We start from the raw sequence: 27,021 nt of genomic DNA on the forward strand, positions 1-27,021 counted from the left end.
TAGTAATGCTAAAGGAGTTCACCAGGGGCTTTCTCCTGTCCTGTTCTCCCTCAGGGGCTCTGATGAAAAGACTGGATGTGTTCCAAATGGCACTCTATTCCTTACAGGCCCTGGTCAAAGGTAGTGCACCACATAGGGAATAGGGTGCCATTTGCCAGTCACAGTCTCCTTCCATCTCTCCTATAGGGCCCATCATGCCTTCCTCCTAACTCCCACAGCTCTCTGTTCTCTCTATCTTAATTTTTCTTATCCTCTTCCTCTTCTGTCTCTCCCTCTCACCTCCATGACAATTTTCTCTCTTTCTCTCTTAGTCTCTTTCCTTCCTCAACTCTCTCTCTCACAATAATCCAGCCCAACACGTATCCTTCATTCCACCGTGGCCTACTCACCTTTTCCTACTGTGCTAGTGTTTGTTGTAAGAGCACCAGAGTCTAGTTGGGCTTTGATCTAGTGCTGCAGAGGAACCCACTAACACGCTAACTTATCTAAGGCCTGGGATTTGAAAGGCTACTGCCAGTGTCTTGTGAGGTTCTTGTTCTCAGAGGTATTCTGTTCCCACTCAACTCACCAGCCCCAAACCCCCTTATTGAGGATTGGACACGTGCTCGCACACACACACACACACACACACACACACACACACACACACACACACACACACACACACACACACACACACACACACACACACACACAGAAACACACACACACACACACACACAAACGCATGCAAGCACACTCATGCTTGCACGCGCACACACACACAGACTCAGCACAGACACAAACACACAGCCTCCTGCCCTCTAACCCCCTCCTCTCCCCTGCCTTCCACAGTAGAGTAGTTTGTCTCTGTCTGAACTGTCTGAAGCCTGGGCACTTTTCCTCCTCTCCTCTCCTTTTCCTCCTCCTCTATACGTATCATATCTGTCCCTGGGCCCAGCGAGGTGACAGGCGGTTTCACTGTTATAGACTGTAGTGCTGGCACTGACACCTGAAGGTGACTAGGCTGATATCTCTATTAACCTTCTGGTGACGTCCTCCCTACCGCTCGGGAGCCACCAGACTGAACTTTGGGACATCAAAAGTAGGAGTTGTTTTTCATCCAAGCACATTTCCATGGGCTTGTTCCAGGCGGCACACACATGCCCACGCACAAATGAATATGCACTAAACTACTAAATGAACACATGCACACACACACACCACATTCATGCACACCCCACACACACTCTCTGAAGGAATTACGTGGGTTGTGTACATGTTAGGAATCTTAATCATCCAGAAAAATTAACTTAACATAATAAAACTTCAAGTAAATCAATGAAATTGGGGCTAAACGTATTAGATTAGCATGTGCCCTTTTTCCTGACACTGATTCAATATTCCATTCAATCAGATATCTCCACGTACCGCGGCAACTAAACGTGATTTATGTCGGACATGTCCAAGCCCTTGTCATATACGTACCTAATACCATTATACCTTTGACCCTCTGACTCCTCCCTCTGCAGGAATTCTCTCTGCTGCGATTGGACGACGTGCCCAGTGAGCGGGTGAACATTCTGGGCTTTTCCGTCTTCAACCGAACACATCCCTTTTTCCAGGATTTCCTTCTCAGCCTCAACCGTTCCTGGCAGGAAAACTGTGACCACGCCCCCTTCGCCGGCACACCGGTGAGACCAGGGTTCAGATTTATGTAGAACAGCAGCTAGACAATCATGTCTGATCTACAAAACATACTGCATTTCTATCTGAAGGTTCTGTAGTGTTGCAGGTAGAAATGTAACAAATAGACCTGACGATTCCTAATCGCACTATAGCATGTGCAATTCGAAATTCAGCTCTATTAGTTGCATTTCAATCTGCAACCAAACAGAGGGTTCAGATATGTATGCAGAACAGATATTATTATCTAGTACAGCGTTTCTTAATCCTGGTCCTGGGAACCCAAAAAGGTGCACTTTTTTTTTTTTTTGCATTAGCACTACAAACCTGATTCCACTATTCACAATTTAATGATGAGTTGATTAGTGGAATCAGGTGTGTAGTGCCAGGACCAGGATTAAGAAACACTGATGTGGCATTTAGATTTGGGGAAAGGATCCTCTCCCTTTGTTAAATATCTATCTGCAAAAGTTTTATCCTCCTGAATACACCCCAGCTCTTTTCCCATATTATACAGTATCCCTACACGTGTCTGCGAATGTTAGAACGTTAAGGCTTGAAGTCTTTCTATGCCTTTAATACAGTTGTCTGTGTAGTCGTTAACTAGTCAAAAAAAATTCATTGCCACATGGTTATTAAATGAATACGTGAGTGGTAGTGTAGTACAAAACATTAACAGCATTAATAGCATTCTTCCATGCTGCATTTGAACTATTTTGAACCCAATTCAGCATACTTGTGTCAACGAGAAGTGTACAAGAATATTTGTTTAATTTGACATCCAACAGACAGCAACGAGTAATTAAGTAATTGGGCTTATTGAATTTTTGTTTCTTAATTAAGCCCTCAAGAAAGATTTTGAAAAATCAATGGCTGCTGTTTTTAGAAACCAGTAGTTTTTCTGTAGTTGTTTATTTCATCTCTTAACTAGGAGTTATCTTTAATTGATCACAGGATGTTTTGTAGTCTATCAGATAGAGCACTAGGAGCAGTGGAGGGATAACAGCTTTGAGCCCCTAATAAAACGAGAGAGAGAGTGAGAGAGCTATGCCTTCTCTCCCTGCTATTCATCTGCGGTGTTCCAGGGAGCTCTTTCATATCAGGTTTCATATTTAAAAATCCCTCTCTCTTAGCTGCACAACGTCATGGAATGAGAGAGGTGGAGGGGTGGAAGAGGGGGAGGTGAGGAAGAACGGTAGCCATTTTTTTTATTGAGATAGGTCCACACCCCAGGCCATTTGTTTTGTAGATCCAGTTATATGCCTCAATCCACAATATGGATCTACGCAACCTATGGCGTGAGATGTGGATTCATTTTGACATTAGACTACTTTTGAAATCTGAAAACATCTGACCTACTTTGATTTCAAAGTGACATCTCCCTTGAAGGTCACATGGTGCATAATCTTGGTTTATGATTGGGAAGTTGCTGTCATCAACTTTCCCTCCAGTAATCCAAATGACACTGAACCACTGTACACACTCGCTGTTGTGTACAGTATACCTTGTTGTCTATAGCGCAGTCCAATTCAACATTGGCTTATGCAAGGAGGACATGTATCATGGAAATTATAATTGCTATGGGCCTTACTGTATATGGTGCTTATTGTTTACTATACATCACAATCATCTATATAGTCACATATCAATATGCACAACAGTTCAGGGCCATTAAGGCCGTATTACTTTATTATACAGACATATAACGGTGAAATACCTCCTCTCTCCCATGTATAATCTATGACATCATGCATGTTAATTGTCTTTACATACACAGATGGGGCCTGTATGTTTATTTAATTCATTTATTTAACCTTTATTTAAGTAGGCAAGTCAATTAAGAACAAATTCTTATTTACAATGACGGCCTAGGAACAGTGGGTTAACTGCCTTGTTCAGGGGCAGAACGACAGATTTTTACCTTGTCAGCTCGGGGATTCGATCTAGCAACATGCTACCTGTATTTAAACAGTCTACAGGAAAAAAATCCCCCTTCCTGCGCTTCCGCCTCCACTCTGACGAATGTGTGGTAATTGGAATGGCCCGGGCTTGCCAGCTCCAGTAGGGGTGAAAGTGGAGGGGCTTTTTTTCAGTTTGTCAGCACATCAGAGGATCCTAATGATCTAATGTAATATTTGACTGCTGAATGGCATTCTGGTGCTCGCTTGTTTTAACCCATCACTGACCGAGTAGAGCGGGCCCCAGGCGTCAAGGAGGATGGAAGAACGGTGTGTGTTTGTGACAGCATATCCCCCCTTTTCTTCCTTCCTTCCCTCCCTCCCTTTTTTCTTCTCTCTCTCTTTCTCTCTCTCTCTCTCCCCCCTCTCTTTCTCCCTCTCTCTCTCAGCTCTCGTCGGCGCTGCTGTTTGACGCAGTGCACGCGGTGGTTGCGGCGGTCCAGGAGCTCAACCGTAGCCAGAACGTGGGCGCTACGCAGCTCTCCTGCAAGTCCTCCAAGATCTGGGAGCATGGCACCAGCCTCATGAACTACCTGAGGATGGTAAGGGCGCCCCACACTGGATAGGAGAGGAATGGCATTCTGTTGTTGGTCATGTTTAAGATTGAGATTAGATTCATCTTTTGTGGAGCTTAGTTAGACGGCAGTGCACACAGCGATATACAGTATGCTCCCAAGTCTGTTGGTTAACATTTTACTAAAAGCCATTGGGTGTGCATTTTTGCAGTGGATATTCAGCCAGCGGATCCATATCCCCTAACCCTTACCTTACTGTTTGGTCTACCAGCTGAATATATTTACATTTCTGTATTTATATTTAGATATAAATCCTCTAGCCCTTCTCTTACCACTGGTCATACAGTCAATCATATTGTCACATTAACTTGGGTCACTGCTAGCCTGGTCCCAGAACTGTATGTGCTTTCATTGATACACCTAAGACCATAGGAGATGGCAAGACTGTACAAACAGTTCTGGGATCAGGCTAGGTGACTGCCCCTGTTCCTTCCTTAGTAGCCTACAGCAGGGAGGAGGGAGTTAGAGACTGGTTGACTGGCTGTCATACTGTAATGTTCATAGTCCCTCATTAGGAATAAATGGCCTGTGAGTGAGCTATCAAGACACTAGAATGTGACATGTATTGAATTTCAGACAGCTTTTTTTCTTCAGTAAAAGCAAATGTGAAAATGAGTCATCTGTTGTCATTTAGATGTTATACCACCATAATTTTGTCTGAGACTCCCTCGTATCGATCATACTGCTGGTTTCTCAGTATCGGATGATGGGGTGACTTGAGGTTTTGTTGCCGCATAATTGTCAGCCCGCTTCTCATTTGGATAATTGAATCATAACTCCATCCATTGAATGATTTCAGTTAGTCAACAAGGAACTAATGCCCGACCGAACCCAGCCATGCCTGTGACATTACTGACAGACCTGGGTTCAAACAATATTTGTTTTCTTTCAAATACTTGGGAGCGTCGGATTGAGCCTTGCCTGCAGTGCCGGATCAACAGGGTTTGCAGTTTACCCTTTTGGGAACTCCTCCATTGGTTCTCTCACGCAAGGCATGCTCAATCCAGAGCAACTGAAGGATTTCAAAGAAAACTAATACTATTTGAACCCAGATTTCTGACACCAAAAGTGAAACAGACCAAGTGAAATGCCTTAATAACATGGGAGCTTCTCTCTCTTGTTCTCCCTCTCTCTCTCGGATAGGTAGAATTGGAAGGACTAACGGGCCACATTGAATTCAACAGCAAAGGCCAGCGGTCCAACTACGCCCTACGGATCATGCAGAACAGTAGAGACGGCCTAAGGCAGGTAAAGTAACTCTCCCGTTCATACAGTGTTACAGTACAAGGTTTCACCCGGTCGCAGGCCTATTCTTCGCAGGCCTACCACTACCTCAGCACTGCAATGGATGGGACTTCTGTGTGAAGCACTCCCTTACGTAATAGAGCTCTACGGTGCAGCGGGGAGCCATGATAACGTATTCAATTGTTGTTTGGTCGTAGAAATATCCCCTTGACCTGCATGATTTTAAGTGCTGAGGTGTCCAAAACCGCTCCAAGTGCACTATTAAATATTTAGAATGCAATTTGGACGGGAGCAGGAGATACGGCTGAATTTGATAGAAAGCAAAAGAAAGAAGGGTTTTAATCTTGTTTTTCATCGACAGTTTTTGGTCTCCATTTCTGAGTGTCTTACTCTAAATCAGTATAGAGTTTTCAACAGTGGTGCTGAGTTTGGAAGAGTTAGTAAGGAAAATGTGATATTGTAATGTATTGTTGCCTTCCCGGACTTAACCTCAATTCACAAACCTGCATAAATTAATTTCGCAGTAGGACTTTGATGTTGATTCCATGTTGAGACTTACGTCGCTTAGCTACAGTATGCATTTGACTAGCCATCTGTAATAACTGATTCTGGCCTGGCACTGTGCATGATCAAAGTCAAACATCTTTTGGCCTTGCCACATCTCTTGAATCTGTAAATCTCACAATCGTTCCAGTGCTCTTACAATGGATATCGCCTACTAAACATGCTGCACTCGAGCTACTTAAAGAAAAAATCCACCCAAAACAACCCATTCCTTTAATTTATAGTGTTAAATAACACTAATATGTGAGAGCAATATTTTTTGGGAACTAATGTTGCATTTTGGTGTTATAATAAAGTTTGTAGCTACATGGAAAATTGCAATTGGTCGACAGTCTGCTGGGTGGGGCATTATTCGTTCCTTCATTCATTGGATTCCTATCAACTTTCTCAAATATATCTGGCAACAGCACCATGCAATGCACCCTAGACTAAAGAGACAGATAAAAATGTGCTAGACCCTCTGTTAAATTACACATTTCTCCAGGTAGGAATATTGCAAAAATATGATTAACTCCTCCCGAGTTATGACATCCGCCAGTATTGAAATCTGACATGTATCTAAAAATCATGATTTAAAAGTCATATTCCTATTAACTTCCAGTGTATTGAGAGCGACTTTATCACAGTGCTACGTCATACCGGACGGATATCTGCGTGCTTGAACACCAATAACTCAGATACACATGAAAACATGAAATGACCCAAGGAATCAATAGAAAATCACTCAGAGATGCAACAATATAACATTCAAAATGGGTGAACCTTTCCTTTAATGCTTCTACTTTTGGCCCCAGATTCTGTTGGCTGCACATGAAGAGTCATTTTATCCCTGAGACGGCTGTCTTTGAGATAAACGCTGGCATTGATATTGTATCTTTGTGTTCTGTGATGTCCGGCCTTGCAGCGGAGGGAGATGTGGGCTGAGACACAGCTCTCGTATAGCAGGTAGTACTTTAGTCTGTACAAGTTCGCAGCATGTCCCGGAGCACCTGTCCTTATATGACCTTTCCCCACACTCCCGTAGCACCCCCCCCCCTCCCTCCCACAACTCCACTATTATCAATTGTCCATTGACTGCATCTATGGCACCTTACTCCACATAAATGAATAAAGCACTAGTACTAGCCTGATCCCAGATCTGTTAGTGCTGTATAGCCAACTCCTAAGGTTGGTGTTATGCCAATTGGAAATGGCTATATGTTATGCAATAGGAGTTGGCTATACAACATAAACAGATCTGGGACCAGGCTATACTGTAGCAGCACCACCTCTCTCCCTCTATTACTGTCTATTCACCACTGGCTGTGGCACCTAAGGGACTTTACTCCACAGGATGTCCTAAAGCACTACTCACCCTCCTACTCCCTTTGCTTCACACGTAACAGTGTTTGTGGGTTACTGGTTGTCTCGGGAGTCGAGAGGGTGAACTTCTCTGAATGTTGGACATGAATGCTAGGTATACGGTAGCTGAATGTTGTAGACTTTATTGAATGTTGACTTCAAACTCTGTCTTACTGTATCTCTTCAAGGTCACGTATCTCGATATATCTTATGTCTCTACTTGAAGCTTCTCTATACGTCATAGCTATCCTCAGAACTTTGAAAATTCCCATCACCTGCCGCTCAGAAATGTTAATGCGGTTCAGAAAATTATGACGATATACAGTATATACTGATAATATACATCATTAACCGAAAGGTTGCTGGATCGAATCCCCGAGCTGACAAAGTCAAAATCTGTTGTTCTGCCCCTGAGCGAGGCAGTTAACCCACTGTTCCCCGGGCGCCGATTACGTAGTTGTCGATTAAGGCAGCCCCCCGCACCTCTCTGATTCAGAGGGGTTGGGTTAAAAGCGGAAGACTAATTTCAGTTGAATGCATTCAGTTGTACAACTGACTAGGTATCCCCCTTTTTCTTTATTGAATATATTATTATTTGACACACCTTATTAGTACCTCGCAGGCAAACGGAGCTCTATCCGCCCATAATAACTGTCTATATGCAAGGTACTGGATTCCAAACTGTCTGGAATATAATATATATTCTTTATATGCCTTTTCGCAGACGCATTTATCCAATGGAACTTACTGTAGTGCAAACATACATTTTCCTACGTGGCCCCAGCAGGAATCGAACCCAGAACCCTGGCGTTGCAAGTGCCATACTCTACCAACTGATCCACATAGTAATCCACCTCCCACCAGTCATTCAGACAGATAACGATATCTAGTCTAATGTGATGATTTCAATCAGAGGTACACCACATGATATGTGGACGCCTGCTCGTCGAACATCTCATTCCAAAATCTTGGCATTAATATGGAGTTGGTCCTCACTTTGGTGCTATAACAGCCTCTACTCTTCTGGGAAGGCTTTCCACTAGATGTTGGAACATTGCTGTGGGGACTTGCTTCCATTCAGCCACAAGATGTTAGTGAGGTCGGTCACTGATGTTGGGTGATTAGGCCTGGCTCGCAGTCTGCGTTCCAATTCATTCTAAAGGTGTTCGATGGGGTTGAGGTCAGGGCTCTGTGCAGGCCAGTTAAGTCCTTCCACACCGATCTTTACAAACCATTTCTGTATGGACCTTGCTTTGTGCACAGGGGCATTGTCATGCTGAAACAGGAAAGGGCCTTCCCCAAACTCTTTCCACAAAGTTCGAAGCACAGAATCATCTAGAATGTCATTGTATGCTTTAGAGTTAAGATTTCCCTTCACTGGAACTAAGGGCCTAGCCCGAACCATGAAAAACAGCCCCAGACAATTATTCCTCATCCACCAAACTTTACAGATGGCACTATGCATTGGGGGCAAGTAGCATTCTCCTGGCATCCGCCAAACCAAGATTTGTCCGTCGGACTGCCAAATGGTGAAGCATGATTCATCACTCAAGAGAACGCATTTCCACTGCTTCAGAGTCCAATGGCAGCGAGCTTTACACCACTCCAGACACCCCTTGGCTTTGTGCATGGTGATCTTAGGCTTGTGTGCAGCTGCTCGGCTATGGAGACCCATTTCATTAAGCTCCCGACGAACAGTGCGTGTTGCAACTGAGGACAGGCGATTTTTATGTGCTACGCGCTTCAGCACTCGGCGGTCCCGTTCTGTGAGCTTGTGTGGCCTACCACTTTTGGCCTACCATGTTTTTCAGCAGCAGGGATTGAGAGACTAGTCAGGTTTGAGGGAAATATGAACGGAGCAAAGTACAGAGAGATCCTTGATGAAAACCTGCTCAAGAGCGCTCAGTACCTCAGACTGGGGCAAAGGTTCACCTTCCAACAGGACAACAACCCTAAGCACACAGCCAAGACAACACAGGAGTGACTTCGGGACAAGTTACTGAATGTCCAGAGCCCGGACTTGAACCCAATCAAACATCTCTGGAGAGACCTGAAAATAGCTGTGCAGTGACGCTCCCCATCCAACCTGACAGAGCTCGAGAGGATCTGCAGAGAAGAATGGGAGAAACTTCCCAAATACAGGTGTGCCAAGCTTATAGCGTCATACCCGAGAAGAATCGAGGCTGTAATCGCTGCCAAAGGTGCTTCAACAAATTACTGAGTAAAGGGTCTGAATAGTTATGTAAATGTGATATTTCAGTTTAAAAAAATATATAAATTGCAAACATTTCTAGAAACCTGTTTTTGCTTTTTTCATTATGGGGTATTGTGTGTAGATTGGTGAAGGGATAAAAACAATTGAATCAATTTTAGAATAAGGCTGTAACGTAACAAAAAGTGGAAAAAGTCAAGGGGTCTGAATACTTTCCGAATGCACTGTTTAATCTCTGCCTGCCAGTAATGGTCATTGGATGAGACAAGGCGTTAGAGGACTGGGGAGAGGGGTTGTTTGTTTAGTTCTAGAACACCTCCCACATGCTGATGTGATAGGTCTGTTTCAGCCTGGCACCAGTCAGAGTTGTGAATGTCTTGGCAGGGACTGGGAAGGTGTGCCAGAGCTAGCTGGCTGCCTGGCCCACACACATATACACACGCATGCACACACACTGATTCATGCGCACATTTGTGTGCGTACATACACATCCATTCCGTTATTTTTCTATTTATTCCTAGTGTTATAAAAAAAACTATTCTACTATTTCTCTTTCTTTTCTCTCTGCATTGTTGGGAAGGGCCCTTAAGTCAGCATTTCACTGTTAGTCTACACCTGTTGGTTACGAAGCATGTGACAAATACAATTTGATTTGATAGACACACGCACGTGCACGCACGCACACACACAAAGACAGAAACACTTGCATGCACATTGCGCACACACACACACACACACACACACACACGCACACACACACACACACACACACACACACACACGCACACACACACACACACACACACACACACACCCAGCTCTTTACTTGCGTACTGTATCCACATCATACTTTGACACACATGCTGCAGACTGTTCAGTTTTGGAAATATACAGTAGCTCCACCCACGCTGTCTCTGCAGACCATGATATGAGCTGAGAGAAAGAGAGGTCTTTAAAAATGGAATCTGATATGAAAGAGCTCCTTGGAACACTGCAGATGAAGAGCAGAGAACGAACGTGTTGTGAACAACCCCTCTCTTTCTCTCTCTCACTCTATTTCTCTCTCTCTATCTCTCTCTTCCTCTCTTTCTCTGTGTAACTGGCTGAATTCCCCAGACCCCCACAGCTATTGGCATCCCCCCACAGCTATTGGCATCCGTATTCCATTCAGTCCTGTGGCTGCTCTGATTTGGGGGCCCGGGGGACAACGTGAGAGGTACGGCTCCAGAGTCCAATCATTTCCCAAAGTGAATTTCTCTGGCAGGCATTTCACATATCTGAACTGTGCAGTTCTCGGAAAAACACATCAGTTACTGCTCTGTCAGAACCTGTTTATCATGGGAAGCTGTGGCGGCTTGACAAGCATCTTCAGTTAAGATGTCATTTGCCTTTACCCCAACTTAGAGCCATTATGGCTGATGAAGAGTGATAGTGATGGGAGTTTTTGAGGTAGGCCCTTGCTAAGACATACAATTTCAAAGCAGTTTTGTGAAATATTGTGTTAGTTTGTCTCGCTTTATTATGACAGCAGATATATGGCTCGGGATAATGTTCATAGTTCTGCGTATATAAAGCACCTATAACATTTACATTTACATTTACGTCATTTAGCAGATGCTCTTATCCAGAGCGACTTACAAATTGTCCATTCATAATAGATATTTGTTTCACAGAATATTACAGTAATACACTGACGGTCAAATAGATTCTTTGCATTCTTCAAAAAAGAAAGAAAATTAAGAATCTTGCATGGTTTAGACACTGTGACAGTCCTTCCCTTTGCCCCTCGACTAGTGGGTGAATTTCCCACAATCCCTTGTGCTCCTACTCACAGACAGTGATGCCAGTGATCAATCATCATCTCAGTTTATAGCATGGCACTCCCTAGCCCCCATCACACATACAGTGTACACGCATACATACAGTTGGAATGGTTCATATTTTGGGGTAGAATTGGCTGTAATCCTGGCCACCCATTGTTTGATCCATTTATGTGTGTGTGTATGTATAATGAGCTGTACAGTATAAAGAAGACTTAGCTCTGTGGTGCCCTACACAGGTCTTCAGTAGGATTAAGCTGTAAACACAGTTTTTCGAGATTTATATAAATGGGCAATATAATTCAACCTGCTCTGTTAATGTAGACATAACTCAGCCCTTGTTTCTTACAAGTTACAACATAGCGTAGTTTGGGAGGTAGAAATATGAGAACAATAACATCACTTTTATGGGGTGCTTTGTTCAGCTGGCGGCTAGGGGCCTGTTGAGTGATCTCTTTGACATTGGTCCACAGAGGAGCCCTGTGTGAGTGTGCATGTGTGCATGCGTGTGCGAGCTATGGGCCTTGCTTGTTAGGGCCTAATGCCAGCCTCTACTCTCTGCCAGGCTGGCGTGTGTCTGACAGCCGCCTGGGCAGTGGGCACACCTCTGGGCCAAAGAACAGACCTGCCTGCCAGGCTTCACCCCCACCACCACTGTCGACCCAGTCCAGCCGCTCCCTTCCCCCCACACCTCCAATCCTCCATGCAGGCTTTCCACGGATGGATCTCCATTGTCTTTATTGTGCTCATCGACAGACAGCAGCGAGCCAGTTATTAATTAGAGTGAGAGCGGATGCTGGACTAATTGCAGGCAGCGACAGGCTGTTAGTGTAGCGCTCGGGTTTATTTGTTATTGTGTGTCTGTCTTCTGCAGGGGGTTTGGTTGGTTGGTTGGCTGAGAGAGAGAGGATAAGAGAAGTGTGAGTCCTCTTCCTGGCGAGGGGCGATTTGCTAATTAAGTTTGGTAATGGAGGCTGTTCATCAAGGCCTGGGAATGAAGCACCTGAGGAAAGGGGAAGAGACACCATGATAGGGCTCAGAGTGGGGAGGTGTTTTTACAGTCTTTAATGCTTTACATTTCTTGGCTTAGAAAACTTGGGGGGCCAAGTAAAAGCACCCGCGGACCAAATTCAGCCATCGGACTGCTTGTAGATGTTAGGCAGAGTGGGGAGGCTATAGAGCAGGGCTGCCCAATTGGCGGCCCACCAGCCAAAATTGGCCCGCGGGTGATTTTATTTGCCCCCCCCCCCACCAAGTTCTCTGAGCAAAATAAAAAAAGTATCGTTTTTTACACTTTTTTATCTTGTTAGACATAAAAGACTAAAAACACCAGCAAATCAGCTCCAAGCTAGTTGAATCTAGTTCATGATCCCTGCTATAGAGTATGTTAGGGCAGAGTGGAGAGGCTAGACTGTGTTAGGGCAGAGTGGAGAGGCTAGACTGTGTTAGGGCAGAGTGGAGAGGCTAGACTGTGTTAGGTCAGAGTGGAGAGGCTAGACTGTGTTAGGGCAGAGTGGAGAGGCTAGACTGTGTTAGGGCAGAGTGGAGAGGCTAGACTGTGTTAGGGCAGAGTGGAGAGGCTAGACTGTGTTAGGGCAGAGTGGAGAGGCTAGACTGTGTTAGGGCAGAGTGGAGAGGCTAGACTGTGTTAGGGCAGAGTGGAGAGGCTAGACTGTGTTAGGGCAGAGAAGAAAGGCTAGACTATGTTAGGGCAGAGTGGGGAGGCTGTAGAGTGTGTTGGGGAGTGGGAATGCTAGACAGTGTTAGGATAGAGTGGGGAGGCTATTAGTGTTAGGGCTGAGTGGGAAGGCTTTAGAGCACATGTGTCAAACTCATTCCACAGAGGGCAGTGTCTGCGGGTTTTCGCTCCTCCTCTTGTACTTGATTGATGAATTAAGGTCACTAATTAGTAAAGATCTCCCACATCTGGTTGTCTAGGTCTTAGTTAAAAGGAAAAAACTAAAACCCGCAGACACTAGGCCCTTCATGGAAAGAGTTTGACACACCTGCTTTAGTGTGATGGGACTAGAGTGGGCTTTTAGATCTATGTGTGTGGAGGCCACTGCAACTGTGATTTGACCCATGACCTCTAGCACCCACTACAAACACTCTTCCCTACTAAGAACGAGTGATTCAGTTGTTGTTAAGGGAGTACATGCATGATTATTTGTGGGGGGTGAATTTTTTGACCACTGAGGTACAATGGTATAACTTTATTGGTTCTAGCGTCATTGGTTCCAGCTATACAGAACATTTAGATGCAGTATGGTGAAGGCCAACTGTTGAATGATGACCTATAGTCTAAGGTATGACCATAGAGTTAGGAATTTGAATACTAGAATGGACATTAATATTCTTATGATGGGATAAAAGTCAGCCATTTTGGCCAGGGAGTTGGTCAAGCATCGTTTACCAGTACTGTGATATTGTGTGTAATCATTTATCTGCACTGTATATGTGTTACCTATCTAGCCAGACAGTTTTAGGAGTGATTCCATAAAGTTTTCAAAATAACTGCCAATATGCCAACATTCCATTCAAACAATGCAGTCAATCCACAGCCATACACTGGCTGAAATCAGTCGATGATAGGACTTAGACAAGTTGTCAATGCAACAACTATTGATATTGTGTCATATAATAGCACTCACAGCTTTTCAAGAAAATAAACTTTGACATTTCTGGTTTGTTTACATATATTTTAGAGGCTGTTTATACAGAACATTCTTAGAAAACCTCAAGCTGTTTTTATGATGATTTATATGACAATATTTTAAGTTAACAATTCTATTACACAATTTCTAATATCATATGCCTCACTTTTATTTTCTTGCATAAGTAAAATCTGGATTATGCCTCCACTGCTATTCATTCCAATTAGACTGGTTTTGTCACGTCTACACCTGCTCTCCCGCTCCGGCGCTCGATGTCGCCTGTCTACTAACCACCGGTCCTGGCAACCCATCACTACACACACCTGCCACCTGGCAACCCTTCATTACGCCCACCTGCACCTCATCATTAGGCACACCTGGACCTTATCACTTCCTTGATTACTCCCCCTATATATAGCACTCTGTTGTCATTTCACATCAGGTGTTATTGCCTCTGTTTATGTTCTCATGTCCAGACGCTGCTCTTGTTTTTGTATCGTTACATGTTCATTTATATTAAACTCTCCAACTGCACCTGCTTTCCTGATGCCCTGCGTCTCCATTACAGGTTTGGATTTCTCCCGGACCAATATTCCCAGTCGGTATTAGATAGAGGGTGCGTTCATAAATTCACTCTGGCTGTCTACTCTGATTTCAGAGCACTCTCGTTTGAGTGTGCCAGAGCATAGAATAACTGATGAATTTACGAACACACAATACCTGTTGAATATGACCGGTGTCAGTAAACATTGGCAAAATAACATAATTCAGTTGTTGCCAGCAGCACAGTTACAGTCGCCAACGCTCTAGATAACATGAAAACAGCCTAACCAGCTCAACTAGGGCAAGTAAAATTGCCAGATTGAGGTGTTCTGTCATTTGAGTCTGGAAGTAGCTTGCAAGCTAGCCAACTTTAGCCAGTTAGCTTCGGTGCTTGACTGCCGTTCTGAGGTCAGAACGCTCGGGTCAACCCTACTCCTCGGCCAAAGTGTCCAGTGTGTGCACTGAACGCTCCGAGAGCGAAACGCTCTGAATTTACGAACGGACAATCTGACAACGTTCTGAATTTACATTGAATTACGAACACACCCAGAATGTTGTGGCCCCACCTACCTGTGGGGAAAACTACCCAGGTTACCCCATTGGCTCACAACAAAAACTTCACCTTCTTCAAACGCAGTTTTCTTGTTGTGTGCTTGTTTTTGTCAATTACAAAACGACATTTAAGAAAAGTACAACATGTCTAAAGATAACTTATTAACATTTTCTGCTCCTGAGCGTTCTCACTACTTTGTAGGGCTTCCCTCATGACTGTGCTAGCAGCCACATGAGTGCTTGCTAGCTAGCTAGGTTCTGTGGAGACCAGTTAAGTCCTTCCACACCGATCTCGACAAACCATTTCTGTATGGATCTCGCTTTGTGCACAGGGGCATTGTCATGCTGAAACAAGTAAGGGCCTTCCACAAACTGTCATTGTATGCTGTAGTGTTAAGATTTCCCTTCACTGGAACTAAGGGGCCTAGCCCGAACCATGAAAAACAGCCCCAGACCATTATTCCTTGTACACCAAACATTACAGTTGGCACTATGCATTGGGGCAGGTAGCGTTCTCCTGGCATCCGCTAAACCCAGATTCGTCCGTCGGACTGCCAGATGGTAAAGAGTAATTCATCACTCCAGAGAACATGTTTCCACTCCTCCAGAGTCCAATGGCGGTGAGCTTTACACTTCTCCAGTCAAAGCTTGGCATTGTGCAAGGTGATCTTATGCTTGTGTGCGGCTACTCAGCCATGGAAACCTATTTCGTGAGGCTCCAAACAAACAGTTATTGTGGTGATGTTGCTTCCAGAGGCAGTTTGGAAGTCGGTGTGTGGGTGTTGCAACTGAGGTCAGACGATTTTTACGCGCTTCAGCACTCGGCGGACCTGTTTTGTGAACTTGTGTGGCCTACCACTTCACGGCTGAGTCAATGTTGCTCCTAGATGTTTCCACTTCACAAGAACAGCACTTACAGTTGACCGGGGCAGCTCTAGCAGGGCAGAAATTTGACAAACTAACTTGTTGGAAAAAGTGGCATCCTATGACAATGCCACGTTGAAAGTCACATCTCTTCAGTAAGGCCATTCTACTGCCAATGTTTGTCTATAGAGATTGCATGGCTGTGTGCTCGATTTTATACACCTGTCAGCAACAGGTGTGGCGGAAATAGCCGAATCAACAAATTTGAAGGAGTGTCCACATACTTTTGTATATATAGTGTAACCACTAGCTACGTGTAGCCTACTTGGACACAGGGTCCCCACATTTCCCACTTTCCCCACGCCGAATAGCCTGAAGCCAAAGGGCACTTCTCGCAGGCTTTATTTCCCTACGTAGGAACATTGCAACATGTAGACTTTTGACCTGGTTACTACATTGAACAACACAGCAGCTTTTCAGCATGTTTTGTTATTTCTGAATAACTAAAAATCTATGACAAAATTTGCTCTTTTACAATGGGGGTCAATGGGAAAGAATGTTTTAAAAAAAAAATCAACTCAGAGTATATGGCTGCCATTTTCACCCCATTCTGGAACTTTGAGGGTTTAGGAAATAGCCACTCTAGTAATTTAGTAGGATCTCCATGGGTATGACTTACTTGACAAACTGTATGTTAAAGGGTAACAGTACCAGTAGGCTTAGTCGAATGGTTAAAGGGGAACAACTCTAGCTAGCTGCTATATAGTTAGTTGACTGCATGTATCTCAAGGCACAGCTTGCCCTTGTAATCCACACAAGCAAGGTTATTCACAAGTAAACCCAACAGAGGAGAAGATTGGAAAAAAAGAGGAAGGCCTTTATCGCTCCTCCACTCTGAGAACACCGGGAAGAGGAACTTTGCACAGTGGGCCACTTTAATCTACATCAAATGATTTGAGTTCTGTTATTTACAGAGCTTCTGCACTTCTAGAGTAAACATCCCAATTTTGCATTCCACTTTTTTATATTGGATTTATTTACTTTATCCTGTCGACGGCGTTCCCCGTTTATTACGCCAATCTGCCTTTCTTCTCCGCTCTCCTTTATCACCGGAGAGTCTGAGAACTATCTCTGACTGCTGCTGCGGCACAGGGAGGAGGGGAGCTTGACATTCCACACAGGCAGACAGTACAGGAGCAGGCCAGGTTGACACTGTGAAAAGATCAGACCTCAGGACGGTTCCATGTGGCGTAGTCGCCCACGACTAATCCGGAAAATGAGCGTCTCTTTGAGCAGGACTGACAGATGTGGCTTGGGCTAATGTGCCAGTGTGGTGGCTGGTGTTCGGGTTGACACCTTCACAAAGTGTCGGGGACCAGAAGCTTAACTCAACACTATAGTGCTCTGGGGGCTAAGCCGCTCCCATTCAAGTTCCCCAATTAGGTACTCTCTGGGTGATATCTTCGTGAAAGGACATTTCTTTTTTAGTTTGCTGCTGCTATCCCCAGTCACTAACTGCACACCTGCACAACGCTCTTAGCTGAATGAAGCACAGATGGAGCCTGATTATGTAAGAGCATGAGAATGGTATTGAGAATGGAACATTAGCACTAGCCTCCAGTACAGTATTGAGAATGGAGCAAGTAGCACAAGCCTCCTGTACTGTATTGAGAATGGAAATAGCCTCCTGTACAGTATCGGGAGTGGAACAAGTAGAATTAAGATCACTTGTCAATTGCACACAAGGTCCAACCGAAATTTGACTTCTGCTTTTAACCCAACCCCGCCGAAAAACACACATATACAGGCTTTTGGAGAGGTGCGGGGGCTGCCACACTGGGTGCCCGGGAAAGCTTAAGTGCCTTGCTCAAGGACACAACGGCAGACAATGGCATCTAGGATTTGATACCAGCAACCATCCGGTTGCCAGCTCATTTCCCACCAGATTTTTCCCATCAGACACAGGATTCGAACTGGCAACCCTCCGGTTGCTGGCTTGACTCTCTAACCAGTAGGTTACCTGCCGCCCCGAGTCTGCAGTAGAGGTGGACTTGGGAGTGAAAATTAATTCCTGGCCCACCGTCTTATCCTGTCAATTTTTTTTGCCTGTACTGTCCTGATCCCGCAACAGTTCCATAACCCGGAACTTTCCTGTCCTGTCCCAATAAAAATCACTCCCATCCCATGCTCATTTTTACGTACAGAAATAGGAAATAACTTCCTCCGTTAGCTGCTTGTCTGTCTGTCCACTGCTCTGCGTGGGAGTAGCCATAGCAACTGGTCCATTTTCCTGCTGCTCAGTGTTCACGAGATAGTTGCCTGCACACACAGCTGATAACAAGCACATTTTGTGATTTTGGTAATGAAGGCAGCCCTTCTACTTACCCAGAGTCGGATGAACTCATGGATATGTGTTATTATGTTTGTCTCCGCATGCATTTCGTTTTTGAAGGAACAATTGGGCTTGACCGGTAGCGTTGTTGGTAGTAGAGCAGCTATGCCACTTCAGGCCTCTTGTACCACTCTCTGGTTGGTATGTGATTCATCCGCAGCATTTTTTACAAGCCGTGTACTTGGTTCCGTTGTTGTCAACGACATCTTTATCAAATTTAGCTAAAACATTGCTCTTTCCTTTTAATTAATTTGTTAGTGATGGGTTGACTTGTGGTTACAACTGGAGGGAGGCGCGAGAGTGAGCGACAGTGAGCCGACTAGTCCTGTACTTCCCGTTCGATCTTACTTTGTTGTCATGACTTTCCCTCCTGGGTGAGGATCAAAGCGAGCCCCCCTTCTCTCCCACCAGAGAGGAAGTGGGCCGGTTTGATGACTTTAACGATCGGTCGTAAACTTTCTCTCTCTGGCCCGGCAGTATGGAGAATGGAATGTCTGAGTGTTACAACAGAGAGAGACTTTGCAGTACTTCACCATCAAAAGATTGGACATTGAGACAATATTTATAACATAAAAATGTGGGAAATGGTTGGTGGGGCTCCGAACAATAATCATGTCAAATCAGTTGTTGTTTTGTGATATCATTAAGGATGGTATAACTAAATAACTGTAACTCTACAAATGTATACGTCCCAGTTATCAGATTTACATCTAAATGTTGTGGAACTTATGTGATTAAATATGAAACTATTTGTGAGAAGATGAAATGTGCATTCTAAATGAGATAATTGTTTTTCATATAGACTTTTGAAATTTACATTAGACCAGAAAATGTGGAGCGGAGGCTACACATTGAAATGGTTGCAATTTAGATACAGACCAAACCATGCCGGGTTGCTGCTGGTGTGTAAAGTGCTCCTAGCTGTACTCTGAATAATCAACCATTGAGACCAAGCAGGCGGACAGTGTTGAGCCGGACGTCATGAATGGTTAGACTCTACCAGACCAGAAAGCGTGGAGTGGTGGCTACACATTGAAATTGTTGCAATTTAAATACAGACCAGTGTAACCGACAGCGTGAGCTGAATGTTAACTAAATGGTAAGACCCTCTGAAAAGAAGGCGAAGAAGGTGAAGACTATACCAAACATTCTCAGTCTGCAGCTGGGTAATGTAAAGTAGTCTAGAACTTTGACCAAAGACACAAAGAAGATCTTAGTAAACGACCATTGGTACATTTCTGAAGGATCCAGTCTAACGAACTACGAAAGCCTACTCCTACAACTACAAAGGACATTGTGACCTCTGGTGGACAACCAGAGACTTACACAACCAGGGACTTTCTGTCGAACGACTCCTTATAGATGGACAGGGCGATTTCAACAGAGAGAGACGACAAAGACAAACAAGTGTAAATATATACATTGCAATTATTTTCGAATGAGCGGTCGTTCATGTGCAAAGTATTCACATTCCCATGAGCATAGTTTTCCAACTGTATGTAAGATGGGTCTTTTTTCCCCCACCCCTTTCATTGTGTAACAAGCCGTCATATCGGGTTAGTCCACTATAGACTTTTCATTGCATTATGTTAGTAATCAATTCAACCTATATAACCTTTTTCCGTGGTTCCCCAAGATTGCTAATGAATTAATTGTTACAAGATTCATTTAATCACGTAAATAATTAAACATAGTTAATTGATTTGATAAAATAACCGTCATCACATTAATGATAGTCACGTCACGACACCGTCCTGTCCCAAACTTGACTCTAGAACTTGACTCCCATTCCTACCAGAATCCCGCGGGACCCACAAGACTCGTGGGAGTCCTTTTCCCATGTCAACCTCTAGTCTGCAGGACAGTTCTGAGAATAGAACAAAAAGCACTAGCCTCCAGACAATATTAGCCAAAGACCTTTTTCCTCAGAGTGAAACTGAACATATACTGTACTTTAAGTCCTAGCAGGAGACAGAGAGCATGTGTACCCAGGCACAGCCACTCATTGGCCCTTGAGGAGTCCATCTCCACACCCAGTTTGACCACATACCACACAAAGTAATCCTTTATCCACTCACATTCACTACTTTCCAGCTCAAAGAAAGAGAAGGCACTTTCCTCCAGCTGAATGTCATCATCTGACAAGGTCTTTGCCCAGCTAATGAGATCGCTCCTGTTCCTCTAGCTCCTCTTTCTTTCTTCCCCTCTGACGTGAGGGCAGAGTTATCCCTCTCTCCCTCTCTATCCCTACTTGCTCTGTCTCTCTCGCTCCCTCTCTCGTCTTTTCCAGAGTAATTGTGATGGAGCTGAAAGTGCTTCCTGGGGGTCAGTGTTGGCTTTGAGAACAGCATATGTTTCCTGAAAAGAGATTCTGCAGACGCTTTCATTCACGTCCTTTGATTCTGATTTCAGAGATTAAAGATTAAGTCTGACTGTATAGCTCTGTGATTTTCCTGTGTGTTTTTTGCTAACTGTAATTAAGCTGTCTGCTAGCTGTCTCTGAGTGAACATGGTTTTAATGCAGATTACAGTGCAAGTTTTGGACCACACTCACAGTGTCCTATGTGTCTATCTGGCCCGTTTCTCCCCCTTTCCCTCTCTGGCTCGGTCTCTCTGAGACATCATGTTCGTTCCTATTTTGTTTTTGTCAGTTTGTAGGCAGATTGGAGATGGGGAATAGATCAAAAGCAGAATGGATGAGCTGTTTTGCAAGATCCCCCAGCCTTAGCGGATTTCAAGGCTGACTGAGACTTTGTGTATGTGTGTGGGTGGGTGTGTGAGTGTGTATGCGTATGTGCGCCCTGCGCATGCATGTGTGTGTTGCTGTCTGTCTGTTATATTGTGCAGTCCTATTAGGAGCCAGGGCTTAGCAGCAAGCCACACTAATAGAGGCATAGCAGTATAGCCGTTACATAGACAGGTGTGTGTGTGGCCCGGTACTAGTGTTTCCTCCACTAGAAGATCATACAACATGCTCCCATGAGAAGCAGGGACCCTCAGCAATGTTGATCCCCTCAGTCTGCTGCATCCTGTAGCACTTTATTTAACCTCTGTCTCCAACTAAGACCTGGTCCCTATCCATTCCCTGCTGCTGTGTGGCCCAAGAATGGATCCAGAGAAAGAGACGTTTGCGGAACAATCAGCTGTTTGGGGTCTGTGGTTTTTAAGGGACAGTGTTTGGGAGGGCATCGTGCGTGTGCGTGTGTGGGCATTGTGTGTGTGTGTGTGTGTGTGTGTGTGTGTGTGTGTGTGTGTGTGTGTGTGTGTGTGTGTGTGTGTGTGTGTGTGTGTGTGTGTGTGTGTGTGTGTGTGTGTGTGTGAAAAGGGGAATGGCCTGTGGCTCAGAGGTGCGCTCTGAAGTGCTCAGGCGGCTGTTCGGCTCCCTCTCTCAAACCAGCGCTCGTGCTCGTTATACCAACAGAGAACGTGACGCCGCGGCCACCACACCAATAATGCCAAATAATGAATGTGGGAAACTGTCTTTTGCATCGTGGAACTAACAAGAAATGTTTTTGTTCGCCTAGTAGGCGGTGCAAATTGAAATTTTGATTGTATTGAAAGGTCACGTCGTGAAAGCACATAAACGAGCCTGACCTTTTGGGCTGGCCTTTCCTTGACTGGTGTGGTCATTACTAGAGCGGAAATATAACAAAACCAAGTCAGCCGCACGCACACACACGTAGAAGGTCTTTATTCTCTATAGCATACATTTCCACTAATGGTTTTTGAGATAACATTGTCTTTGTGTGCCTTGCGCTATTTTCATATGGAGCCATCTTCATTATGCAAAGCAAAGTGTACATCTCTGTGTTAGCGAGGCAGCGTTTATTTATGCAGTGATCCACCATCTTTTGCTCCTGGAGAGATGCAGTACTACAGGCACACTTGGGACCTGTTCAATAGGGAACACCGTACCAAGTATTTCTTACTCAGTGGTTGAAAAAGTACCCAATTCTCATACTTGAGTAAAAGTAAAGATACCTTAATAGAAAATGACTCAAGTAAAGTGAATGTCACCCAGTAAAATAGTATTTAAGTAAAAGTCTAAAAGTATTTGGTTTTAAATAGACTTAAGTATCAAAAGTAAAAGAGTAAATCATTTCAAATTCCTTATATTAAGCAAACCAGACAGCACAATTATCTTGTTTTTTAAATGTACGGCTAGCCAGGGGCACAGCATTCATGTTTAGTTAGTCCGCCAGATCAGAGGCAGTAGGGATGACCAGGGATGTTCTCTTGATAAGTGTGTGAATTGGACCATTTTCCTGTCCTGCTAAGCATTCAAAATGTAACGAGTACTTTTGGGTGTCAGGGAAAATGTATGGAGTAAAAAGTACATTATTTTCTTTAGGAATGTAGTAGTTCTTTAAAGTATTTTTACTTACTTTACACCGCTGTTCTTACTGGACACACGTTTCTTACTAGACAAGTTCACATAGTACCTCTCGTTCTGTTTCGTGCCTAATGAACACACACAGACACACACACAGTCCTTATCCACCATCATAACCCAAATCCTTTAGCTAGAGCGCGAAGGCTTGGAGTCTACATTACCCTACAAGATACTGGTAGCGTAGCAGTAGCACCATAGCATAATGTAGGCATTTGTCAGAACACAGCCCTGCTTGCAATGTCCTAATGGATATGCTGTGTCTTTCAAAGTGAAATCTAGGAACGGTTTCTTTCCCTTGAGCGAGGGCCCTTATCTTGGGCCAATACGCTGTAATTTCAGGTGCCAGAGTGAGCCTGGGGTAATCCTTCACATGCTCCACTCTGCTTCCCTGCTCTCTTCCTCTTCTCCTCACACCTTTCCATTGATTTGTTCTCTTCCTTTCTCTCTGCACTCTGCTCTGGTTCCTAAGTAAATGACTGCCACTCCTGGCTAGGACACTAATCTCCTTTCTCTCTCTCTCAATTCAATTCAATTTAAGGGCTTTATTGGCATGGGAAACGTCTGTTAACATTGTCAAAGTGAACTAGATAATAAGAAAAAGTCAAATAAACAATAAGAATTAACAGTAAACATTACACTCTCCCTCTCTCTCTCTCTCTCTCTTGCTCTCTCAGTTCACACTTCTCCTGAGGAGTCAGTGGAGAAAAGAAGGCCCGAACGGCTCAACCGGAATTACACATGCAGGTGTAGAGAGGCAGTTAGCTCGATTAGCAGTTGAAAGGGAAGTATAGCTGTGCAGTAGGACTATTATGCTACGGTCAACATGTGCAACATATCAGAACGTAGGAAAAAGGGTTGCGAGAACTCAATTTGGACCGCTTTGCTTAATCACTGTATTTTAATTGTAGTTTTTTTTAAGGGTTTTTAAGGGTTCTGATTCCACTTCAGGTGGCGTATAGAAGCAGTACGGGGATTGAGTGACCACCATATTGTGCTTCGGTAAGATCGATCGACGTAATGATCAACACTCTCTCTCAATCTCTGGGAAATGTTCTTGCAACACACTCAAGGCCAGAAGAGTTGTAACACCGTGTGACAAAGGAGCTACTAGGAAAATAACATATCGTTTGATGCTGATATTATATGTACCTGTCTGTGAAGAGGAATGAAAGACATTGATTACACCTCCGATTCATCATACTTCATTTTAATTAGCAGGATATGGGTGCCACTTAGACAATTACTCCCATTTACCTTGGCCGGTCCTCATGTCATGCTCTGGATTGTTGAAACGACTGTTTTTAGTGCCACTCAAAGGTATTGATACAGTCAGACAGGGAGTATGGAGGAGTGAGGACATTGAACTGTTTCAAATGACAGATTGTTTGGATAAGTATCAAATTGTCAAAGTTTGACCGAATAGCTAAAGAACCATAACTTAAGGTTGTGTTAACCCACTGGCATTAGCTCTGGGAGCTTACATCAGTCTTCAGGTATCAGGCAAGGCGTCTAATTAAAGCATAAGGTAGTTCAACAAACCAATTCTGTCTCATAGGCACACTAGATATACACTACCGTTCAAAAGTTTGGGGTCACTTTTTGAAAGAAAAGCACTTTTGTTATCCATTAAAATAACATAAAATTGATCAGAAATACAGTGACATTGTTTTAAAGCGCTCGTCCCGCATGCGGGATCAACATCCAGCGAAAAATCATATCGCCATATTCATAACCGAACCATAACGAAATTTAAATTTTTTTTTTTTTCAAACATAGGACTATTTTATACCGTTTTATAGATACATCTCTCCTGAATCGAACCACGTTGTCCGATTTCAAAAAGGCTTTACAGCAAAAGCAAAACATTAGATTATGTTAGAGGAGTACATCGTCAAAGTAGCCACATCGCGATTTTCCGACCAACCACATGCGTCACAAATAACCAAAACACAGCTAAATGCAGCACTAACCTTTGACAATCTTCATCAGATGACACTCCTAGGACATCATGTTACACAATACATGCATTCTTTTGTTCGATAAAGTTCATATTTATATATAAAAACAGCATTTTACATCGGCGCGTGACGTTGAGAAAATATTTTCCCTCAAATGCATCCGGTGAATCAGCGCTACAATTTAGTAAATTACTATTCGAAAACATTTTTAAAATGTAATATTGTCATTCAAAGAATTATAGATTAACATCTCGTGAATGCACCCGCATTGCCAGATTTAAAAATAACTTTACTGGGAAATCACACTTTGCAATAAAAGGGGATGCTATGCTCAGAAAAATAGGCTAGGCGATACAGGTTAGCGCCATCGTGGAACAATCTAATATCAAATCTACTCTTGTATACTATTGTAAATATTCCCTTACCTGATGAAGATCATCAGAAGGCACTTCCAGGAATCCCAGGTCCACAACAAATGTAGTTTTGTTCGAAAAAGTGAATAATTTATGTCCCAATAGCTTCTTCATGTTAGCGCGTTCCGAAGGCTACTCAAAATGTACCGTAGTGCGCGGGACTTGTCGTCACGAATGTGCAAAAAATATATATTTAAGTTCGTTCAAACATGTCAAACATTGTATAACATAAATCTTTAGGGCCTTTTTCAACCAGAGCTTCAATAATATTCAAGGGGGACGATTGCATTGTCTTACTAAACGTTTCGAAAGGGGAGGGTAGACAGGGGCGCCCACGTCATAATGGTAATGGCCCTCCCCCTGTGACCAAGTTCCACAGCCTCTCTTTGGGTCAGTTTGTACCATAGAAGACTCAAACCACTTTGTAAAGACTGGTGACATCTAGTGGAAGCCTTAGGAAGTGCTGAATGAATCCTAACTCACGGTGTGTTTTATAGGCAAAGTGCTGAAGGTGAGTCCACAAATCAGATTTCCACTTCCTGTTAGGATCTGTCTCGGGGTTTTGACTGCCATATGAGTTCTGTTATACTCACAGACACCATTCAAACAGTTTTAGAAACGTTAGGGTGTTTTCTATCCACATCTACTAATTATATGCATATCCTAGCTTCTGAGTTTGAGTAGGAGGCCGTTTAAAATGGGCACGTATTTTTTTCAAAATTCGCTGTAGTGCCCCCTATCCTTGGCGTGCGTTAAGAGGTTAATAGACATTGTTAATGTTGTAAATGACTATTGTAGCTGGAAACGGCTGATTTTTCATGGAATATCTACATAGGCATACAGAGGCCCATTATCAGCAACCACCACTCCTGTGTTCCAATGGCACATTGTGTTAGCTAATCCAAGTTTATCATTTTTAAAGGCTAATTGATCATTAGAAAACCCTGAAAACTGTTGTTCTGATTAAAGAAGCAATAAAGCTGGCCTTCTTTTTTTAATTATTATTTTACCCCTTTTTCTCCCCAATTGGTAGTAGTTACTGTCTTGTCTCATTGCTGCAACTCCCGTACGGACTCGGGAGAGGCGAAGGTCGAGAGCCATGCGTCCTCCGAAACACAACCCAACCAAGCCACACTGCTTCTTGACACAACGCACATCCAACCCGGAAGCCAGCCGCACCAATGTGTCGGAGGAAACACCATACACCTAGTGACCTGGTCAGCGTGCACTGCGCCCGGCCTGCCACAGGAGTCGCTAATGCGCGAGGAGGCAAGGATATCCCTGCCGGCCAAACCCTCCCTAACCCGGACAACGCTGGGCCAATTGTGCTTCGCCCCATGAGCCTCCCGGTCGCGGCCGGCTGCGGCAGAGCCTGGGCTTGAACCCAGAATCTCTGGTGGCACAGCTAGCACTGCGATGCAGTGCCTTAGACCACTGCACCACCCGGGAGGCCCGAATGGAACAATCTTAGCCATTATACCGCCTATATTTGACTGACTGACACATTATAGCCTAGGCCTTTATATGTACACTACCGTTCGAAAGTTAGGGGTCACTTAGAAATGTCCTTGTTTTTGAAAGAAAAGCACAATTTTTGTACATTAAAATAGCATCAAATTGATCAGAAATACAGTGTAGACATTGTTAATGTTCTAAATGACTATTGTATGACTATCCTGATTAAGAAGCAATAAAACTGACCTTCTTTAGACTAGTTGAGTATCTGGAGCATCAGCATTTGTGGGTTCGATTACAGGCTCAAAATGGCCAGAAACAAAGACTTTCTTCTGCAACTCATCAGTCTACTCTTGTTCTGAGAAATGAAGGCTATTCCATGTGAGAAATTGCCAAGAAACTGAAGATCTCGTACAA

General features: G+C 43.9%; 1 protein-coding gene across 2 annotated transcripts in view; it reads left to right on the forward strand.

The window, feature by feature from the left end:
* Positions 1–27,021, forward strand: part of grik4 (glutamate receptor, ionotropic, kainate 4) — a 225,614-nt gene that overhangs the window by 149,663 nt on the left and 48,930 nt on the right. For both annotated transcript variants that reach the window (XM_014213630.3, XM_014213632.3), the window contains exons 7-9: positions 1,512–1,673; positions 4,013–4,165; positions 5,342–5,446. In XM_014213630.3, coding sequence (XP_014069105.1) covers positions 1,512–1,673; positions 4,013–4,165; positions 5,342–5,446 — 420 coding nt within the window. The remainder of the gene's footprint in view (positions 1–1,511; positions 1,674–4,012; positions 4,166–5,341; positions 5,447–27,021) is intronic.

Source organism: Salmo salar, chromosome 09 (genome assembly GCF_965601325.2).
Source record: "Salmo salar chromosome 09, fSalSal1, whole genome shotgun sequence".
Lineage (NCBI taxonomy): Eukaryota > Metazoa > Chordata > Actinopteri > Salmoniformes > Salmonidae > Salmo > Salmo salar.